Source organism: Anolis carolinensis, chromosome 6, assembly GCF_035594765.1.
Source record: "Anolis carolinensis isolate JA03-04 chromosome 6, rAnoCar3.1.pri, whole genome shotgun sequence".
Lineage (NCBI taxonomy): Eukaryota > Metazoa > Chordata > Lepidosauria > Squamata > Dactyloidae > Anolis > Anolis carolinensis.
Genome location: NC_085846.1, coordinates 30,733,798 through 30,755,845, shown reverse-complemented (window position 1 = coordinate 30,755,845; position 22,048 = coordinate 30,733,798). Strand labels below are relative to the sequence as shown.

The 22,048-nt window shown below is 43.0% G+C and overlaps 2 protein-coding genes across 3 annotated transcripts in view; one reads left to right on the top strand and one right to left on the bottom strand.

Moving 5' to 3' along the window:
• The window catches only part of crhr1 (corticotropin releasing hormone receptor 1), a 117,553-nt gene extending 115,364 nt beyond the window's left edge, over nt 1-2,189 (top strand). For both annotated transcript variants that reach the window (XM_008113400.2, XM_008113401.3), the window contains one exon: nt 481-2,189. In XM_008113400.2, the coding sequence (XP_008111607.1) occupies nt 481-621 (141 nt within the window). In that variant the 3' untranslated portion in view covers nt 622-2,189. The remainder of the gene's footprint in view (nt 1-480) is intronic.
• Nucleotides 2,190-2,992: 803 nt separating this feature from the next.
• Nucleotides 2,993-20,412, bottom strand: LOC103279252 (zinc finger protein 672). The gene is made up of 5 exons (XM_008113402.3): nt 20,218-20,412; nt 12,763-12,865; nt 8,904-8,978; nt 7,519-7,758; nt 2,993-5,813 (listed from the first exon to the last, which is right to left on the bottom strand). The coding sequence occupies exons 2-5, from the start codon at nt 12,794-12,796 to the stop codon at nt 4,297-4,299; spliced, it is 1,866 nt and encodes a 621-aa protein (XP_008111609.2). The 5' UTR covers nt 12,797-12,865; nt 20,218-20,412; the 3' UTR covers nt 2,993-4,296.
• Between the last annotated feature and the right edge of the window lie 1,636 nt (nt 20,413-22,048).

Genomic DNA, 22,048 nt, shown 5'->3' with positions numbered 1-22,048 from the left:
TAGCCACTATCATTATAGAGCAGTGGTTTCCAACCTGTGGACCGCGGCCCAGCAGTTGGCCACGAGAATGAAAATCCGGTCCACGAACCTCCTTCCTCTTCATTTATTTTATTTTCACTCCTTTCTGCAGAGCTGACTATTGCATTGAATAGACCACATCAGCTCTAGATTACTAAATATGGTTTGTGGGCAAGCTGGCGACTACTGAATGGCATATATCAGAAACTAGAGCTGATGTGGTCTACCCAATGCCATTTTCTGAATTAGAACCCCAAATAAACAAACTGAATCTAAAGTTGACCAAAAACTGATCCGTAACCCTTTTGGTACTAATGTTGGAGAGTGATCCCTAGTCAAAGTGGTCCCTGGTAAAAAAAAAATGGTTGGGAATCACTGTTATAGAGAAAACCCTTCTAGTGGTGACAGATACGTTTTATAGTGTTAGGTCTATTTAGTGTATTTTGCGGTATGTTTCCCTAGGTCCGCTCAGCAGTACGGAAAAGATGGCACCGATGGCAGGACAAGCACTCCATCCGTGCTCGAGTGGCAAGGGCCATGTCCATCCCCACGTCTCCAACACGCGTCAGTTTCCATAGCATCAAACAGTCCTCCGCTCTCTGAGCCTGTTCCAGACCATGAAGCCAGTGTTTTGATACACTTGTGATGAAGGGGCTTGGCAGCTTCAAGGACAAGACTTGATCCTTCGGAGTTCCAGCTGAGAAAAGTCCTTGTTGCCCTCATTTGGCTGGCCACTTATGAGACTGTTTGGATTGGAAGGAAGGCTTTGTGTGTGCCCATGATTGCAAATCTTGGCAGGATCCAGTGGTTCAGAAATGATGGGAAATTCAAGAGTAATGCCCACAAAACCCATTCTGAAAGCGTGTGATTTATGTAACTTCTTCGTGCCATCTAGAGTTCTTTTTGCTCCGATTGCTTAGAGAGAATGATAATCTCACAAGTGTTATAGAAAAAACAAAGGGACAGAGGATTCACTCTCAAATGTACAAAATCCTGAAAATGTCAGCTCATAATTTCACAAAGCATTGTTAAACATTAACCACTGGAGGAAACAGAACCAAAGGAAGTGGTTTTTGTCTTATGGCAGCAAGATTAATCCTGGGAACTTTTCCCCCTAAGAAACTGAAGTGGAAGTTTAACCCTTTTTAAAGGGTTTCATGAATTCATGAAAGATGGGTGTGGCTGATATTTGACAAAAGCACAAACCCTTCTGTATTCAGGGCCACAATAACTACCTAATACTGGAGATTCAAATGATTTGGTGCACTGTTATGAACTGCTGATGAACTTTCATAAATCTTTGGTGTATTATGTAATGATTGGGATGCTGAGAAGGATCCAACAATGCTGTTCCAGTGTTCTTCCTCATGCATTTCAACATTAGAAGTTGCCAAGACATTAACTGAAAGACCAATGGACTCTGATTCTGAAAGTCAGCCTATCAACTTGTTTCACAAAGTATGCCACAGTTATTTGGATCTCACCAAGTTCTTTCCCCTGGAAAATCACCTTGAATTCAAAAGCGGAATGGGGGTTTTTCGTGTCAGGAGCGACCTGAGAAACTGCAAGTTGCTTCTGGTGTGAGAAGGATGTTGCCCAGGGGATGCCTAGATGTTTGATGTTTTACTATCCTGTGGGAGGCTTCTCTCATGTCCCCGCATGGGGAACCTTTTGGTCATCAGTTCAGCCGGAACAAGAGTTTAACCCATTGTGCCACCAGAATGGGGTGTAAATTAAGATATACATTTTTTTTTACTTTTCCATTCTTGCAGGTAAAAAATGAATATGAAGCAGCATTGCACATTTTTGTAAATTTTAGATTATTTTTTCACATTTCAGGGCTTTTTTACACAAAAAATTCACTTGTGTAAAAAAACGTTTCTTGCAAAAAATGTTTGCAGCAGGGAATAATGTATTTTGCACCAAAAGTGTTGTCTCATGTGCAAACATGTTTTCATGCAAAACCCTGTGCTTCTTTCCACAACCCCTTTCCCCCCTTTCTTTTACAGAAATGAATTTTTCACAAAATCTCAAAATGCATGTTGGGCCATTTTGACAAGGTGTCTCAATGTGTTGAGGCAATGATGAGAAAATCTGTGAATCTTCTTCACAACCCTAATATGACTGCATTTGTCTGGGTATTTTTAAATAAAGGTCAACACTACTCTCCATCTCCATTACTGCTTTTCTGTTTCTTTGAAATTATATAGAAGATTTAATCTAAGTCATAGATCAAATAAAAGGAATGCTATGTGTATATAAGTTAAAATCACATATGAAAGGTACTTTTTTAGGCTGTTGTTTCCAACATCTCTTAGGTGACATGACTAGTGACAATGGTGACTTGGAGTTATAGGAACTGTAATAGGGGCTCCAGAAAAGTAACTTTTCTAAGCATTATGATCCATTTATAGAAAATAACTTAGGCACAAAATCTTTGCTTTTGTATTTTTTTTTCACCTACAGGAAGTTTAAATTAGACTATCAAGTTAGATTTGAAAGTTATGAACAATGCCTGACAAAAAGCAAGGAATTTAAGAGTTCCAGAGGCAACAGAATCCAGGGGATGGGAGTAAAATCACTTAAAGTTTGCCTTTTTAGTAGTCTGAATGCAGTTCTTATGGCCATGCTCATTCTCAGTCTGATGTTATTTTCCTCTGTGTCTATTTGAAAAACACCTGTAGACAAGATAAAAAGTGGAAAACCAGCACCAGAAGGGCTGAATGCAGTTGTAATGGCAATTATGATGACCCTGCTCATAAACCTTTTGTATGTTCAAACACTGCCAGTGTGTTCAAACACTTTGTATGTTCAAATGCAGCGCTCCTTGCCAAACACAAAATGAGTAGTATGAAATTAATATTCTGAGTTCTGAAACATGTGAAATAATATCTTCTTAATGAACAGGGAATTGCAAAATATTCTATTTTGGATTCATTTTTTCTATGATGGTTAAAGAAACTCCACACTAAGGTTTGATAAAACAAAGTTCTACTGTATTAATTTCTAAATCAAATATGACCCTTCCCCTCTACTCTAGAACCTGGGCTGAACCACAGGCTTTGATGGTCCATCCCTCAGATCTCACCCTCTAATGATAGAACACCAGTCCAAAAGGTACCAGGAATGTACAAGTAAGTGGGACAATAACACTGGCCTGGTAAACAACCATACAGTTAGGAACAGCCCTTGAGACTAGCAAGTCAGATTCATTCTCACAGCTGGTTACCAAGAGATGAGGCAGAAACCAGACACCTTCCCACCTTTTAAGTTCCAGTTTTCAGTTCCTGCCAAGGCAGGCACCTCCGGCTTCTCCTTCACTCTCTTGCTCTTTTCAGGAGCTGGTGGTAAAAGATGCCCCATTGCCCCTTTAATGAAGGCACTGACCATCGTGTTCCAAATTCAGCAAGCTGCAACATTTCAATCTTGAAGCAGCTCACTGCACCATGCTGTTTCCAAACTGCTCACAAAATCAAACAGCCATCATTCCTTTCTTCAGTTTATGTCTCCCACACAACTTGGATACGAGACCTTGGGCTGGTGATAAACTTGCTTGAGGGACACACACAAAACCTACCCATTCCCAATAAATGTAACACCCAGTATGTTCATGATAGGACAGAGGATCAGCAACAGGAGCAAGTGTGCCATTTTCTCTCCAGGAGTGAGTACTAAGTGCTTGGGGAAAGCCTACTCTGAGCTTCTCTTCCCACAAAAAGTAACCAGGGCAGTCAAGGGGATGTTAACAGCCAATAAGACCAAGGGGGAAAGTGTTTGGGTTATTTAAAAAGCTAACAAGTGTAGAAGGGGAGGGAGAGAAGTGACCATGTGTTAGATAAGAGAAAACATTGTGTGCGTGTCTCAAAAACACATTCCCTTGTATTCACAATTGTGGTTTGAAAACTGTACAGTACTTGCATGGGTGCTTTCCCCTTCCCATCTGCAAAGGCAGGCTACCCACACTCTCTCTGTCAAACTTTAGATAATGTACCTTTCTCAGTCACACTGATTGGTACTCATAGACCTCAACTTCTGCTCCTCACCTCATCCATAAATAGCAAGTGTATGCAGAGCCTAGCATGAAGTGGAAGAAAAAATAACATGCTTCATAAATCAGCCAAATCCATGTCCCAAAACCCACTCCCATGCTCTGTCAAAACCTGGTCTATTCCCCTCACACTATCTGATCAGAACAGGATCCCATCCCTGAAACAGAAATTCAGTTGGGATGCCCATGGTAATGATGAAAGGTAGGACTGCAGCTAATCTACCAAGTGATCAGAGAGAACTGGAGCAGAAAGGGAGGCGGGCAGGCGAGGACACAGTCCAGGGCAGACCCAGTGTTGCAGCACCCCCAGGTCCTCGGGCTGCTGAGAAGACACCTGCTGGTGGACATGGCCCTGAAGTGAGTGTGTTAGTGTGGGTACGCGACTGTAGAGCATCAGCCACTCCCCTGGGTTCATGCTGTTGATGTTCAAGAAGGGCTATGGTGTCTGTAGCAGAGTTGGCCAGGAAACGGGCATTCTGGTGACGAGAGGTGGCGGCAGCAGGAGGTACACTGCCATGGGTACGCTGGTGGCGTTTCAGATGAGCCCGGCGAGCAAAGCGCTTTCCACAGGCCGTGCAGGGATAGGGACGCTCGCCAGTGTGGGCCCGTTGATGGATGAGTAGCTCGGAGCGCTGCAGAAAGCGCTTGGCACAAACGGAGCAGGCATGTGGGCGCTCCCCACGGTGCATGCGTCGGTGCTTGCTGAGGTTGGAGCTGACGCTGAAGCGGCGGCCACACTCCGTGCACACATAAGGCTGCTCCCCAGAATGGGAGCGAACATGAATAGTGAGATCCGAGCGCTGCAGGAAGCGTTTGCCACACTCTCCACAGCCGTAAGGGCGCTCCCCTGAGTGCAGCCTCCGGTGCTTGCTAAGGGCTGAACGCTGGGTGAACCGCCTCCCGCACTCCCCACAAGAATAGGGCCGGTCAGGTTCTGGGGGTGGGGAGGGAGGGGGAGGAGGCGTTGCAAGGCCCCCACCACACTCCGCACAGCGGCGTGACCTCCGGTGGCGCTCCAGGTGGCAGCCCCAACGGAAACGTCGTCCGCAATCATGACACTGATGAGGTTTTTCTGCTACATGGCGCTGCTGATGCCGTTCTAGGTTGGCAAGGATTCGAAATCGCTTGCCACACTCTTCACAAGCATGGGGCTTTCGGGACTGAGTCAAAATTGTGTTCTCTGGAAGGGTTTGAGTATCTAGTAGTCCTATGGAATTCAGAGGCAAAACAAGAGAAGAAGTTGAGGCAGAATCCAGGGAAGAAGCCAAAGCAGAATTTGGAGAGCTAGAGCTAACTGGGGGGATCATGATGGTTCTTCTGCATGGCCCACAGCGGTGGGGTTTCTCTCCTGCAGGTTGCCGCCGGCGTCTCTGTGTACAGCGTGGTTTCTGCCAACCAGAGAAGAACTGGCTTCTTTCACCAAAGGGTGGCCAAACTCTCCCACTTTCCTGGGAGTCCCGGCTGATGCTGTGGAGGGGATTACAGCCAATGCTCTCCCTTGGCTGAATGCCTGCTCCCCATCTTGTTCCCAGAAGACTCTGCTGATGGGCAATGCTGTTCTTACACCCACTAGCATCCCTGTGAACCATTTTCCCTGAAATTGATTGCTTCTGCCCTGCCACCAATCCTGGACACAAGAGAGGCACTTGCAGCTCATTTGCTGGTGGCTTCCAAGATGTGATGGTAGGTCCTTCTACTAGTTCAGCCTGAAGCTCCTGTGAGTTCACCCCACCTGTGCCATCAGCAGCTGAAAGAGAAGCGGAGATAAGCCCTTAGGAACAAGGATTCATCCTGTGCTGGATGAAGTGCATTCACAACACAGAATGGGATTACACCCTTCCTGAAATCTCACATAGCATGTTCTGCACTTATCCACATTACGGAATGGAGTTTGTTAAAATTTCAAGCTGAAAATGCAGCCTGGGCATACTCCTGGATTTAGATTCTAGTGCCTAGGTTTCAGCAATGGCCAGGAGTCTATTTGAACAACTACAATTAGTTTGCAACCTGCACCCATTACTTCAAAATCCAGATCTGGAATTGGAGACACATGTCGTGATTCATTCTGGCTGGATTACTATAATATACTCTATATGAAGCTGTATTTGGAAACTGTTCAGACACCTCAGCAGACCCAAAATACTGGAGCAGGGCTGTTGACCAGACCTAGTTATGGGAAACAAATAACACACTCCATGGAGGACATGTTGAGTTCTTTCAAGTAGTGTCAACACAGTGACAGCCACAGCAATGTCACTTCTGCTTGGCTACATTCCAGTTCAATGAAAAGTGACCTGGAACTCCCCCCCCCCCCCCCCCCCCACACACACACACAAAAGTTAGCCTGGGACAAAAAGTGCCCTAATGCCAAACAAACAAATGCAATATGTCAACAACAGATTTGTTGGCATACTCTTTGATTCACAGATTCCTTGATTCAGCCTCCAAAAACTATGTGGGAAGTGGCTGAAATTGGGATTTATTTATTTTTTACTACTGTGTAGGTGACAACAACCAGAATCCTCTTAGTTACTTATTACAGTGTAACCAGGGATTACACAAGAACAAGCGCTTTTTCAAACAGTACACAAGGAGGCGCCCAATACCTTTTTGTGCAACATTTCTCCTTATGCGACAGTAGCTGCACTACAACATAATGCAATTCCAAACACACACACACAATCTATATAACCACTGACTGGCCATAAGAGACAATGAAAGGGATTCCTTCTGCTGTCAACCATCATCACTCTCCCTCCTAAAATAAGCAAGATGTTGCTGGACCCCACCCACAGCAGAACTATACTAACAGAGCTATATTGGTGTCAAAGAGGATCTCAACCAAAGACCTATATTTTACATATACTTATGTGTACATTTTGCCTTGGAAAGACATGCCACTATGGGGATAAGTGTTAAAACCTTTAAAAATATTAATGCCAAAAATGCAGTATGGGACTTGAGTTAACTGGCCGTAGAATTGAGGAATTTCACAATCTCCATATTTAGCTAGGCATTGCCATGAGATTAAAATGTACAGGCATTGATTGTATGATGGCAGCTAGCAAAGTGGCTGATGCATCATAATGTGCAAAGAGGACTGGTGTAAATCAGGACATGGAACACAGGAAAGCAACAGAAGTGTTCAATGCACACCAGAAGTGCCTGATTCACATTATAAGTGCCTAATACACATCAGAGGTGCCTGGTGTATATCATTGGGAGTGCCCAATGCATACTGGCTCATAATCAGTGCCCTGATCTGCACCGGAAGCATTTAGTGCAAATCTTCATTTCATTTTTACAACATAGTTATGGATTTATAAAGTTACAAAATATAGATAATGATGCAATATGTATGTGACTTCTCTTTGCTGCATGCTGTATTTTCTGCTACCCAGAGTAACAGACACAAGCCTCAGTGCATCTGCTCACTCTATCAATGCCTTTACCTCCAAGTCGGGGGCTTCTGGTCACTCTTTTACGCCTCCTCACTCTTCCTTGTTGCTCTTGCTCCTTTACCAGTTCCCTCAGCATCTTCTCCACCTGAGCCTTGCCCACCGTCTGCAGGATCACCCCCAGCTGTCTACGGAAGTCTGGCAGGATCTCTTCCTCACTTGAGCCAGCAGTCGTTGCTGCTGCTTGACCTGGCAGAGGCGCTAACTGCCCTTGTTCAGGTTCCATTTCTAACCCTGTCAAGAAAAGAGCAAGAAGATAATCACCACAAAATATATGCTAGGCCCAACTGTAACCTGAAAGGTCTCTGAGGCTATAGTTTTCAACATGCAGTAATCTCCACAAGGGGACAGAAAGACTATTAGCCAGAGTTAAACAAATGTCTCAGGGAGGAGATACCAATGGCATTGGCAATATGTTGAGAGGCAGACTTGTGTATTTCATGCAGCCTGCTTTGCTTTCCTAGGTTACCCTGTTGCCTTATGTTATCTAGCTAGAGCTCCCCAAATCCCACAACCAACATCGCCCATGGCCATACTTGCTGAATTACTGTGGGGAGCTGTAGTTCAAAAAATAATGTTTTCACATTCTGAGTTATAGATAATACCCATCTACAACCTTGTCCTTGGTTTAGGTAGAAAAATGGAAACTGGCACAATTTACATAAATTGTGACATTCAGATAAAAGGAATCCCAGATTTGTGCCGCCAAAAATGCAAATTATCATGGTTATATTTGTGCATTCTGTTGTTATTTTCCTGCTTCTAGCAGAAACCAAAGTATGAAGGCATTTGATGGTGCTTAATGTATTTGTGCCACCACACAGCATAGACTTTGCTTTTTTATCGTGCCTGAAGCAACTTGAGAACATACTACAAGTGGCTTCTGGTGTGAGAGAATTGGCCGTCTACAAAGACGTTGCCCAGAGGGATGCCCGGATGTGTTACCATCCTGCTGGGAGGCTTCTCTCATGTCCCCACAAGCTAGAGCTGACAGATGGGAGCTCACCCCGTCTCATGGATTCGAACTGGCAACCTTCAAGTCAGCTATCCAACCCTCAGGTCAGCAGTTCAGCTGGCATAAGGCTTTAACCCACTGTGCCACCGTGACTTCTTGTCCTGCTGAGTTAACTAGAGTCCTGCTATTCCTCAAAAATTGGTTAAAAGTTTTTAAGGATCCAGATAGCTGCCCCTTATTTACAACTCTGATGTGTTTTCCTAGCTGTTTCCTCACAACTACACTGTACACAAATTAGTTCCAAGGACAGGAAGGAAAGGTTAGTCTACGTGCATGGTATCTTCTGACTGCGAGTACAATTCAGCAATCCAATCCAAAGCACATTGTCTCCACATGTGAGGCACCCTTCTTACCAAAGACTTACCAGAAGCTAAACCTCGCCGTCCCCGGGTCTCTGTAAAAGCAGTTATTCGGGGCCAGCTGATGGCAATTTCTTCTGCTAAAGAATGACATTAGAAAAGACATTTAAAAAGCCAAGCATGTGTTCAGGCACTGATCACACACAGAGAGATACATCCGGCGGAAAACAGAGAAGTCATTGTAAAATCAAGGTTAGCCCATTGATTAAGCAGAATGGGATGGTTCCATCAAAGAGCAATGAATGAAATGCAACACAATACAGTTACAGCTCTATGATTTCCCTTTAATTGCCATGGTGAAATCCTGGACTACACGGTTTAGGGATTATATTCCACAGGATACAGCTATGGCAGTTAAAGTGAAATCTAAATATAGTAATTCTTTAGTTTTGAAGAGCTCCCAAATTTGAAAATTGGGTCACTCTCCTCCCTCCAGGCCTCTACCACTGCAGCCAAGCCTTGCCATCTCTTTCTCTCCTACTTCTTGTCCTCAGCACGTCTTCACTGAGCTTCCTCCTCATGTTAATATTGCTACATTTCCTTCTCCATCCCTTGTGCTGCTGCTGTGTGTTTCCATACCTCTATGTAAAGTGGGCAATATTTTTTTTAACAAAAAGGACCTTGGCATCACAGTGAAGTGGTGTAGACACTCAGTTAACTGGCACCTATAGGCATTGATTAATGCTGCATAAATGTAGTTTCTGGTTGCTTAAGAGTTAGTATTAAAATAAGCTTAACTAATGCTATATCCCATACTATACCATAAACTTTGTACTGACTTGATATTAATACTAAAACACAATAATTAAAGGCAAATTAATACAAACCTAACTTAATGTAACACAGTTTTATTGTTTTACTATATTATAAAAACAGCTTTTTAAAATTTAAAGTATTATTGATTTGATTTTTTTTCCTGGTTGCTTGAAAGTTCTGGCTTCTAGAGTTCCAGTTAACTGAAACTCTACCACATGCTAAAGGCAGGGGACAGTGGAGAAAGCAAGCTGGAGGGAAGGCAAGAGACAGAAACAAGGAAAAGAATGAAGGTATGAATAGTGGCACATTTTCTTCCATCTCAGTCTGTTGCAGAATTCAGACTACCATACATTTCAGAGATGAAGATGATTTCTTACTTGCCTCAGTTATATAATGGGATATAATTGTCAGTAGCCTCACCACATTGAGACTTACAGACGTCCCTTCACATTTGCAGTTTTGACCTTTGTGGATTTGATAATTCAGATTTGATGTTAAACGTTCTCTTTCGAAATGTCTACATACTCCAGTCATCATAGATGACCTAGAGATTTCTAGAAGGAGCACCTCTTTAAGGAATCTCTAGATCCTCCAATGTGCTTCCATGACCAGCTTCCAGAGGAGGTTTATCACAGAATTAGGCTGGAAGAGCTAGAAATTCCTCGAGAAGTGTTTTCCCAGGTTAAAAAACTGTAATTGCTTTATTCGTAGTTTTCACTTTCACAAGAGGGTCTTCCTCCAGGGGCAAAGCAAGAATGGGCAACTTGGAAGTCCCTGAACAGACTCAGAAGTGGAGTGGGCAGATCAAAAGACAACTTGGCAAGGTGGCATTACCTGGAGGAATCCTCCACCTTGTGTGACTGTGGAGCTGAACAAACAACTCAGCACATGTATGCTTGCCCACAATGCCCTGCCTCATGTACGGAGGAGGAGTTGTTTAAAGCTACAGACAATGTGGTTGCTGTTGCCCGCTTTTGGTCCAAAACTATTTAGTTGCTTGTGATTTCTTTTCTTTTTTATTTTATTTCCATTATTTGAAATGTATTTGTTGTACCAATGCTTTTGACACGAAATAAAATAAACTTTCACAATGGTCCTGTGATCCTAACCCCAGCAAATGTGGAGGGCTAACTGTATATGAGGCTACTACTCCCACCATCTTTAACTGCTATTGCACCACTGAGTAGGAGGGAGCCAGTCTACCTAATAGTCTACCAACCAGGAACTCTCTAGCATTTGCTGAGAGATCTTCCCGCCATCTTTAACTGCCATTCCATTGACTACCATTCCACCAGCCACTGAGTGGAAGGAAGCCAGTCTACCAACCAGGCACTCTCCAACAGCTGCTGAGAGATTTCACTGGAAGTTCCACTGGCATTCCAGGCATTTTCCAACAGCCGCTGAGAGACCCTCCCGCCATCTTTAACTGCCATTCCGCCAGCCACTGAGTGGGAGGGAGCAAGCCTACCAACCTGGCACTCTCCAACAGCCGCTGAGAGACCCTCATGCCATCTTTAACTGCCATTCCACTGGCTGCTGAGTGGGAGGGAGCCAGTCTACCAACCAGGCACACTCCAGCAGCTACTTGGAGACTCTTCGCCATCTTTAACTGCCATTCACCATTGAATAGGAGGGAGCCAGTCTACCAAACAGTCTACCAACCAGGAACTCTCTAGAAGTCACTGAGAGACCCTCCCACCATCTTTAACTGCCATTCCATTTATTACCATTCCACCGGCCACTGAGTGGGAGGGATCCAGCTTACCAACCAGGCACTCTCCAACAGCTGCTAAGAGACCTTCTCACCATCTTTAACTGCCATTCCATCGGCCGCTGAGTGGGAGGGAACCAGCCTACCAACCAGGCACTCTTCAACAACTGCTAAGAGACCCGCCCACCATCTTTGGCTGGTATTCCACTGGCCACTGAGTGGGAGGGAGCCAGTGTGCCAGCCAGGCACTCTTCAACAGCTGCTGATAGACACTCCCATCATTTTTGACTGCTCTGGGGAGGCCTTTTCCATCTGCTGCCCAGATGACTAGCGTTCTACTGATGGCCTGATTCCATTGGGGCACCTATAGTCTCACACAGACCCAACCACTAGCGAGAGCAGTTAGAGCTCTGACCCGAATGGCAGCATCCCTGAGCTGGACTCCACTTGGCTTTCCCTCCCACTGCCCAGCATTGACCTGGAGAAGTTGGTGCAGCAGAGTCGCTCCACCATAGCTGTCATTTCCCACTACCATGCCGTGACCTCGCCACTAGATAGCCATTGCCCGAAATTACTTCAAGTCACTGATACCTTATAGGACTACAGTATTGGGGAATTTACCAACCAGTCCCCCTTTGACCATCAACTTAGTGCTGAAATTAAGCTTGGTTTGAATTGGAGCTGCTCATTTCTCTGCCAACAGTCAACTTTTGACTCTGTTCCTCCTAGGCTTTAGTGGGGACTTGTTTTTGTTTTGTTTTCAGATTTTATTTTATTTATTTTGTGGAGACTTCTCTTAATTTTCTCTATGGCTCATGTTTATCATTGATGACTGGGCTTAGCAAAATATACTATTCAACGGATAAGTCTCCACAATAATGTTTTTAATGTTTAATATTTATGTAATATTTGTTTGTTTTTGTGTGTTTCGTGTGATTGTAAAGGCACTGAATGTTTACCTATGTATGCGAATACTGTAATCCACTCTGAGTCCCTTAGGGGAGATGAGTGGAATATAAATAAAGATTATTATTATTACTACTACTACTACTATTGCTACTACTTTATGTATGCCGCCTGGGGGATTCTGGGAGCCACAGCTGAAAAAGAAGTAACTTACTTAAACTGTAGAGCTATGTACTAAACTCTTCAAACAGATGCACTAAGAAGCACTGCACAAGCTTAAATTTTGTCTGGTATATTTTATACTTCCAGTAAGAATATTTCAGTTGAGTAGCTAAATGTTTGTGCATATATATATGAACACTACAGTTATCAAATTTATCATCTCATCTGGTATCATGAAGTTTCCAGAAGTTCTGCTTCCCCATACACAGGACAGGTTTATTTTTTTTCTCTCTGGCCCATTAATTTTATGCATTGGAGGGGTCTCTTACCCAGCGAAATCACAGTTTCGTAGCTCTCCTGCATGTCGACGCACAAAAGTTCTCTCTTTCTAGAAATTCCTCCAGTCTTCTTGGGTGACACTCATAAGAGCACCTGCATTTTAAAAAGAATGATGAATTTGTGCTATGTAGAAGCCACACAAAATATTTTTGTCATCACACAAATTCTATTCAGTCATTTGTTAACCAGGATAAATTAAGACATGAGTAGTGTTGTCAGATGAAAATTGGATTGCCTGTATCTTTAATGGTTGTGTAGAATAAGGACTTTCAGCTTGTTACCTAAAAGCAACATCTGACAAAATTTCCTATTCTATAGAACCATTAAAAGAACGAGCTATTTCTAACATTCAGACTAACAATTCTAAATATTAGTCATGGAGGATCAGCTAACACTGCCCCACTATTTTCACCCCTATGCTAAGGAAGAGGAGAAAGTCTTCTCCCACTTCGCTTCAGAGGCACATCTATTTTGTTTTATTTTTATACAATACCACAAACATCACTACCTATTAAATAAATAAACAATGATAGTGGGCATAATTTTCAGCATCCAAGTCACAAGGAGGATACTTGACGAAAGATCAGAAAACTGTTCTTCACATGAAGAGAATATCAACAGAGAAGAGAGGAGCTTAGTAAACTTATACAGGTTCATTTGTCCTATTTAAAGAATACCTGAATAGGGATTACAATGATCTTGACAATAGATCTTAAGAAGCAGTGGGATGGGGAAGACCCCAAAAATTAAGAAAAAATAATGTTTGGGAGGATGACACAAATGATACTATAGTGAAGTGTTTCTCAAACTGTGTTCTCCATATATTTTTGACGTCAGTTCCCACAATTCCTAACAATTGGTAAGATAACTTGGAAATCTGAGAGATGAAGTCCAAAACATCTGGAGGAGCAATTTGAGAAATGCTGCTATAGTGTATGATTTTAAGAACCTTCTACAACATTGCTTTTCCCTTCTTCCATTTGTGTCTTCCCATTTACAAATATATATAAGGAAGCCTTACACAGAATATCCTTTTATAAATGAAATCTAGGACAGTAGTTTTCAAACTCTAGTCTTCCAGATGTTTTGGACTTCAATGCTTAGGAGTCACATATATCTTGGTCAGTTATTAGGGATGCTGTGTCTAAAACATCTGGGAACACTGTTTGGGAAACACTGATCTATAGGGTACTTGGTGTACAATAGGACTTTCTAATGTGACTTTCCAAATTTTGTAAAGACTGAATTCTTCATCGGCTCAATGGCATGGATCATGAAAACTGTGATCTGAAGTCATATGGAGAACTACAATTTCCCCCACATTTGATATACATAGAAGTGGAAATTGAGTAACTCTTGTTGCACTGCACCTCCCAGCAGCCATAGTAAACCTAGACACTGGCGAAGGATGCTTTGAGTTGCAGGAAAAGAACATCTGGAATGCCATATATTTCATTATGGTGGAATAGTGTTCCAAAGGAAGTCCATAAAACAACACGTCTTCTCATTCTGTTGCGAAATTAAGAGTTTCTCGATCTACAAGTTTTCAATGGTCAACAGTTATATTTTCAACTTTGACAAGCTAGGAAAACATACTGTTTTGTCTCATAGCTAATGCTGTTTTATTTTAGTAAGACAATTCTATTGACTATAAATTTTAAAAATAAATCATAATACCCTTCTATGATCCATACAAACCTCCTGTAACATAGTCAGTTTTATTATCCCCATATTGATAAGTGGGGCAGAGGGCAGTTAGAGAGGTAATGAGTTTGCCCCTGTGTTTATCACTACGTTGTTATTGCTAACTGACACCAAGCTGACTTTGCTTTATAGTGTTCTATGAAAGAGGGCTCTCTAAGGCCCCTTCTACACTGACATATAATCCAGAATATTAAAGCAGATAACCCACATTATCTGCTTTGAACTGGATTATATGAGTCTACACTGCCATATAATCAAATTCAATGCAGATAATTTGGATTTTATATGGCAGTGTAGAAGGGGCTTAAGCTGTATAAAATCCAAAATGAATTGGATTATCTGGCAGTGTGGACTTAGATAACGCAGTTCAAAGCTGATATTGTGGATTATCTGCCTTGATATTCTGAGTTATATGGATATGTGGAAGGATCCCAAGTCACACCTTCACGTCTTGCAAACTCAGGCCATAATTCCCTTGGTCAAGTCTATCTATATATATAAAAGAGTGATGGCATCACGGCGATTCACAAAACAGCAAAAGTACATGCCCCCCAACCTCAAAATTTGACAACACAACCCATCATCCACGCCTCAAGGTTGATACAACAAAAAGAAAAGAAAAATAAAGTCCTAATTAGAGGGAGAGGAATAATTTTTTTTATCCAATTGCTGCCAGTTTAGAGGGCTAATCTCTGCCCACTTGGTTGCCTAGCAACCAAGGGACAGCCAGGTTTCAGTTAGGGGACAGGCAGATTTAGGCCTCACTTAGGCTTCTTCCACAGATTATCTAATTTGCACTGGATTATATGGCAGTGTAGACTCAAGGCCCTTCCACACAGCTATATAACCCATTTATAATCTTATATTATCTGCTTTGTACTGGATTATCTTGACTCCACACTACCATATAATCCACTTCAGTGTGCATTTTATACAGCTGTGAAGAAGGGGCCTCATATAATCCAGTTCTGAGCAGATAATATAAGATTAGAAATATACAGTAGTCTCTCACTTATCCAATGTAAACAGGCCGGCAGGATAAGTGAATATGTTGGATAATAAGAAGGGATTCAGGAAAAGCCAATTAAACATCAAATTAGGTAATCGTTATACAAATTAAGCACCAAAACATCATATTATACAACAAATTTGACAGAAAAAGTAGTTCCATGCGCAGTAATGCTATGTAGTATTTACAGTAGAGTCTCACTTATCCAACACTCGCTTATCCAACGTTCTGGATTATCCAATGCATTTTTGTAGTCAATGCTTTCAATATATCATGATATTTTGGTGCTAAATTCATAAATACAGTAATTACTATATAGCATTACTGTGTACTGAACTACTTTTTCTGTCAAATTTGTTGTCTAACATGATGTTTTGGTGCTTCATTTGTAAAATCATAACCTAATTTGATGTTTAATAGGGTTATCCTTAATTCCTCATTATCCAACATATTCGCTTATCCAACGTTCTGCCGGCCCATTTATGTTGGATAAGTGAGACTCTACTGTACTGTATTTACAAATTTACCACTAAAATATCACAATAAATTTAAAACACTGACTACAAAAACATTGATTATGAAAAGGCAGACTGCGTTGGATAATCCAGAACATTGTATAAGCGAATGTTGGATAAGTGAGATTTTTCTTTAATATGAAATAATTACTGGGATAGAATAATGTAGAACAATATAATCTCTAAAACCAGGACAGTAAATAAACAGGGGAATTCCACACAGGAAACAATCAGGGCCAGCTAACACCTCCCAACAAAGTATTCCCATCATCAAAGTCTGGCAAATCCTGTTTTCTCAGGGCCACAGACAGTAGAAGCACATAAAATATCGCAAACAACACCACTCTGAAAACAAGGGAATTCCAGACAGGAAACAATCAGGGCCAGCTAACACCTCCCAACAAAGTATTCCCATCATCAAAGTCTGGAAAATCCTCTGTTTTCTCAGGGCCACAGACAGTAGAAGCACATAAAATATCGCAAACAACACCACTCTGAAAACAAGGGAATTCCAGACAGGAAACAATCAGGGCCAGCTAACACCTCCCAACAAAAAATTCACTCAGGGAGGAAACAGCCAGGCTTTAAAGCTGCAAGGCCATTACATCCTAATCATTTTTCCTAATTGCAGCATTCATACTTGCCTCCAACAAACAAAAAAAACCAATCAGAAATATTGTATATTCACAACCTTTAGGAAATAATATCCCCTGATGGCGCAGCGTGTTAAAGCGCTGAGCTGCTGAACTTCTGGACCGAAAGGCCACAGGTTTGAATTGGGGGAGCGGAGAGAGCCCCCACTGTTAGCCCCAGCTTCTGCCAACCCAGAAGTTCGAAAACATGCAAATGTGAGTGCATCAATAGGTACTGCTCCGGCGGGAAGGTAACGCCACTCCATGTAGTCATCCCACATGACCTTGGAGGAGTCTACGGACAACGCCGGCTCTTCGGCTTAGAAATGGAGATGAGCACCAACCTCCAGAGTAAGACACGACTGGACTTAATGTCTGGGGAAAACCTTTACCTTTTACCTTAACTACCACAAATTCCTCAATACTTTATTTCCCATACCACCATACTTCGCCACAGCAACGCGTGGCCGGGCACAGCTAGTCTACCTATAATGGGTTTTTTTTTAATTTATATTTTGCCTTATCTTTCTAAAAATGAGAGACAAAGCAGCTCACAATAAAATACAATTTAATACAATTTAACTACAAATAGAATACAATTTAAAACCTAACAATATATAAACATTAAAATAGAATTAAACATTAACATCATTAAAAAATAAACCGTTAAAACCAGTTCTTTTCCTCTTTACCTTCTCCCTTGCCAAGCATCATTGCCCTTTTCTAGTGAGTCATGTCTTCTCTTAATATGCTGAAAGTATGACAGTACCAGCTTAATCAACATTGGCTTCTAGGGAAAGTTCAGACTTGACTTGCTCTTTGAACCATTCAGGATACAAATGGAAATAACCTAACATTTGATTGGTGATGTGTCAACAGTGCTACATCCCAAAATGTTTTAGACATGAACCGAAATGAAACATCTCATCAATAAACCAACAAACTGAACCGATAAAGTTGGCATATTGCACTATGGCATTCTTCTAGATGGAAAGGGAAGGAACATGTTGCACTTCATGGTATGACTACACATCTCACAAACATAACACTTTGAGTTACTGAATGGTTATTTAACCTTACAGCATTCACATGCTAGAGCACAGTGTTCTCAACCTGTGGGTTCCCAGGTGTTTTGGCCTACAACTCCCAGAAATCCCAGCCAGTTTACCAACTGTTAGGATTTCTGGGAGTTGAAGGCCAAAACATCTGGGGACCCACAGGTTGAGAACCACTAGTGCTAGAGAAACTTCATCCTAATTGGACCACAACAGGAAACATTGCAACTGTGAACTTTTCTACCAATGGCTACAGATATTAATCTTTGGAAGATCAAACACAGAAACATTGCACTTAGAATAAGTTATCTTCCCAAATGTTGTTTATAATTATTTACATGTGGGGAAATAACATAAGGCCCCAAAACTATTTTGCAGTCCAAGTCTCCAGGAGACTTCCCCGAAGAATGCTGAACTGACAAAAATCAAACTCCCATTGGCCTGGGTGTGATTTTTCACGAAAAAATTGTACCAAAATTATACAAATAGTTACAAATCTCCCATCTCCCAGAAGCCACCCAAAACCCCAAAACAAAATGGCAGCCAGAAGTAACACAATGTCACTCTTGATGTGCCCCAAATATGATGGTGTGATTCATGAAGTTTACGGGGTGGAAAATGTTTCCCCATGGAACTGTTCATATCTGCCATAGAAAACCCTGGGCCTCTTTGACTATGGTGCTGTTTAAGGACTCATAAGAAAAACATTGCCTGAAATATATAGTTTTGTGCTTTCGAAGGATTTCAGGGCTGGAATCACTGGGTTGCTGTGCGTTTTTCGGGCTATATGGCCATGTTCCAGAAGCATTCTCTCCTGATGTTTTGCTTGCATCTATGGCAGGCATCCTCAGAGGTAATGAGGTATGTTGGCAACTAAGCAAGTGGGGTTTATATATCTGTTGAATGTTCAGGGAGGGAGAAAGTACTCTTGTCTGTTTGAGGCAGGTGTGAATGTTTCAGTTGGCCACCTTGAGAACACAGAAATACTGGACAACTCTTAACAACTACCATGTCAGACTACACAGATAAGCCATTGAAATCCACAAGCATGTGGACAATTTCAACAGAAAGGAGGAAACAATGAAAATGAACAAAATCTGGCTACCAGAATTTTTAAAAGATCTAAAATCAGAACAGTAAAGAACATTCAGAAAACTGGGGAATTCCGGACAGTAGACAATCAAGGCCAGCTAACACCTCCCAAGATTCCCCCAGGCAGTAAGCAGCCAGACCTTGAAGCTGAAAGGCAATTCAATGCTAATCAAGGTGGCAAATTGGAACATTCACACCTGCCTTAAACAGACAAGAGTTCTTTCTCCCACCCTGGACCTTCCACAGATATATAAGCCTCACTTGCCTATTTTCCAACAGACCTCACAACCTCTGAAGATGCCTGCCATGGATGCAGGCAAAACGTCAGGAAAGAATGCTTCTGGAACACAGCCATACAGCCCGGAAAACTCACAGCAACCCAGAGTCAAAAACTGATTTGCACAAGGATTTCCCTGCATGCATGTTGTAGGATTGATGCAGACTGGCACCACTTTAACAGCCATGATTCCATGTTATGGGATCCTAGGAGTTGTAGTTTTACAAGGTGTTGATGTCTTACCAAACAACACTAGGATTTGATGGCATTGAGTCAGAGCAGTTACAGTGGTGTCAGACTGCATGGCTTCTACAGTTGAGATGCGCCCAGAGAATGAGGGCGTGATCCACTGCTATGGAATCACAGTTCAATGTGGTGTCAAACTGAATTAATTCTACAGTGTGGCTACATCCCCCACATTAGAACCTAGACAGCCTTACATTTGTGACCTAGATTGGGGATCGCAAGCGTCATGTGGACATTCATGAGATATCAAAAGGAGTGGAAACAAATCGCATGACATTGGCAAGCTCAAGCAAAGGGTGTGTTTACTATTTACAATACAGTTTGGCACCACTTGAACTGCAATGGCTCGATGCTATGGAACCATAGGAGTTGTAGTTTCACAAGGTCTTTTTGCCTTGTCTGCCCAATGCTGCTAGCAGTGCCTCACCAAACTACCTCTCCCATGATCCCATATTGAGCCAGACCGCTAAAGTGGTTCCAAACTGCATTAATTCCACAGTGTAAATACACCCAAAGGAAGGGGGCGTGATCGACGAATATGCAGGGCAAGAAGAAAAGCTATTACATGGAGAAAATTGGAACAAATGGGGGGGGGGGGGGTGTATGGAAGGTCAGAAACCTGAGCTGGAAGGGGGGGGGGGGTCGTGAGAGGTGTAAAATTCGACCTCCTTCCACATTAGAAGTGAATGCACCAAAAGCGTGCCCCCCTTTCTCTCCAAATGCCCACCCCCCGAAACCCGGGGTCCATCTCTGTCCTGCTCGGCCTCCATTGTTTCCTCCTGGTGCATCGGACCTTGAGAAGGAAGGAGGGAGGGGAAGAAAGCGAGGAGAACGGCGGCTCCAGGCGCATTCCTTCCCCTCTCTGCACGCCCCCCAAGATCCCCCCTCATTTTGTTTCATTCCGGATCCATTTACCTGCTGCTGCTGCTTAGCGCTTGGGTGCTGGTGGCCGATTTACAGGGCAATGGTGTCCCCTTCGCAGGGAGCTGGCATGGAAAGGGTGGGGGGCTTAAGGGAAGCAACAGCGAGCTGCAAACTCCAGGAAGCGCGATTCCACATCCTGGCGAGAGAAAAGAATGAACGAGGGAAAGAGCGAGAGAGTGGAAGGGAAAGACCTCCCTTCCCCTCGCCAGCCACGAAGCGGGCCCTCTGGCGGCTGAAGGCTCGCTTGCCTCGGAAAGGGACCCAGGAAAGGACTTGGCTCCTTTCTCTCTCCACGTTGCTGGCCTTTAGCAAAATAAGGACCTAGAACAGGGGTCTTCAGACTTTTTAAGTGGAGGACCGGTTCACAGTCCCTCAGACTGTTGGGGGGCCGGACTATGTTGAAGTAGTCCAAAATTAGGATTGTTGTTGTTGTGTGCCTTCAAGTCATTTCAGACTTAAGTCAACCCTAAGTCTAAAGTTTAGGACGGAGGCCAGGTAAATCACCTTGGAGGGCTGCATCTGGCCCATGGGCCTTAGTTTGGGGATCCCTGGTCTAGACAATCTCATAAGACCATAGGTAAGCAAAGAGACCTCCAAAGGCCATCTAGATGATCTCATAAGGCCACCAGAAGACCATAGATAAGGAAAGGAACCCTCAAAGGCCATCTAGACAATCTCATAAGGAAAGAGACCCTCAAAGGCCATCTAGACGGTCTCATAAGACCATAGGTAAGCAAAAAGACCTCCAAAGACCAGATAGACTTAGGTCAACCCTAAGTCTAAAGTTTATGACAGGGGCCCGGTAAATGACCTTGGAGGGCTGCATCTGGCCCCCGGGCCTTAGTTTGGGGACCCCTGACCTAGAAGGCTAGGGGACATGCAGAGACCTTCCTTGGGTGCGTTAACTGTGCCTGTCCCCTGGGCTGAGTGGGTTGCTAGGAGACCAAGTGGGTGGAGCTTGGCCTTTTAATTGGCAGCAATTGGATAAAAACAATTATTCCTCTCTCTTTAATTAGGACTTTATTTTTCTTTTCTTTTTGTTGTATGAACGTAGAGGCATGGATGAGGGGTTGTGCTGCCAAATTTAGTGTTTCTGGGATGTGTAGTTTTGTTGTTTTGTCCTAGGCCGAACTTTCATTACCCTTTTATATATATAGAAGATAGAAGATAGGATGAGCCAAAAGTCACAAAAGCACCTTATGTTTTAATTAAAAAAAAACTTTTACACATTTTGTTGTTTCTTCGTTCAGTCATAGAATCATAGAATAGTAGAGTTGGAAGATACCTCATGGGCCATCCAGTCCAACCTCCTGCAAGAAGCAGGAAAATCTCATTCAAAGCACCCCGGACAGGTGGCCATCCAGCCTCTGCTTAAAAGCCTCCAAGGAAGGAGCCTCAACCACTGTCCGGGGGAGAGAGTTTCACTGCCGAACAGCCCACACAGTCAGGAAGTTCTTCCTGATGTTCAGGTGGAATCTCCTTTCCTGTAGTTTGAAGCCATTGTTCCGCGTCCTAGTCTGCAGGGCAGCAGAAAACAAGCACTCTTTGTGACCTCATGGACCAGCCCACACCAGAGCTCCCTGTTGGCCGTCACCACCCCTAGTTTCTTCAAGGTGAAGCCAGTCACTTCCAGGATACCATCCATCCATCTTGCCCTTGGTTGACCCCTCTTCCTTTTGATGGCCATTCTTGTGTTTTCCATGTTTGCTGGCATATGCATACATCGCCTTGATATCGTCATCTTTCAAGATTTTAAACAGTTCAGCTGGGATCCCTTCATCTCCTGCTGCCTTGTTATTAGCAATGCTTCTTAAGGCCCATT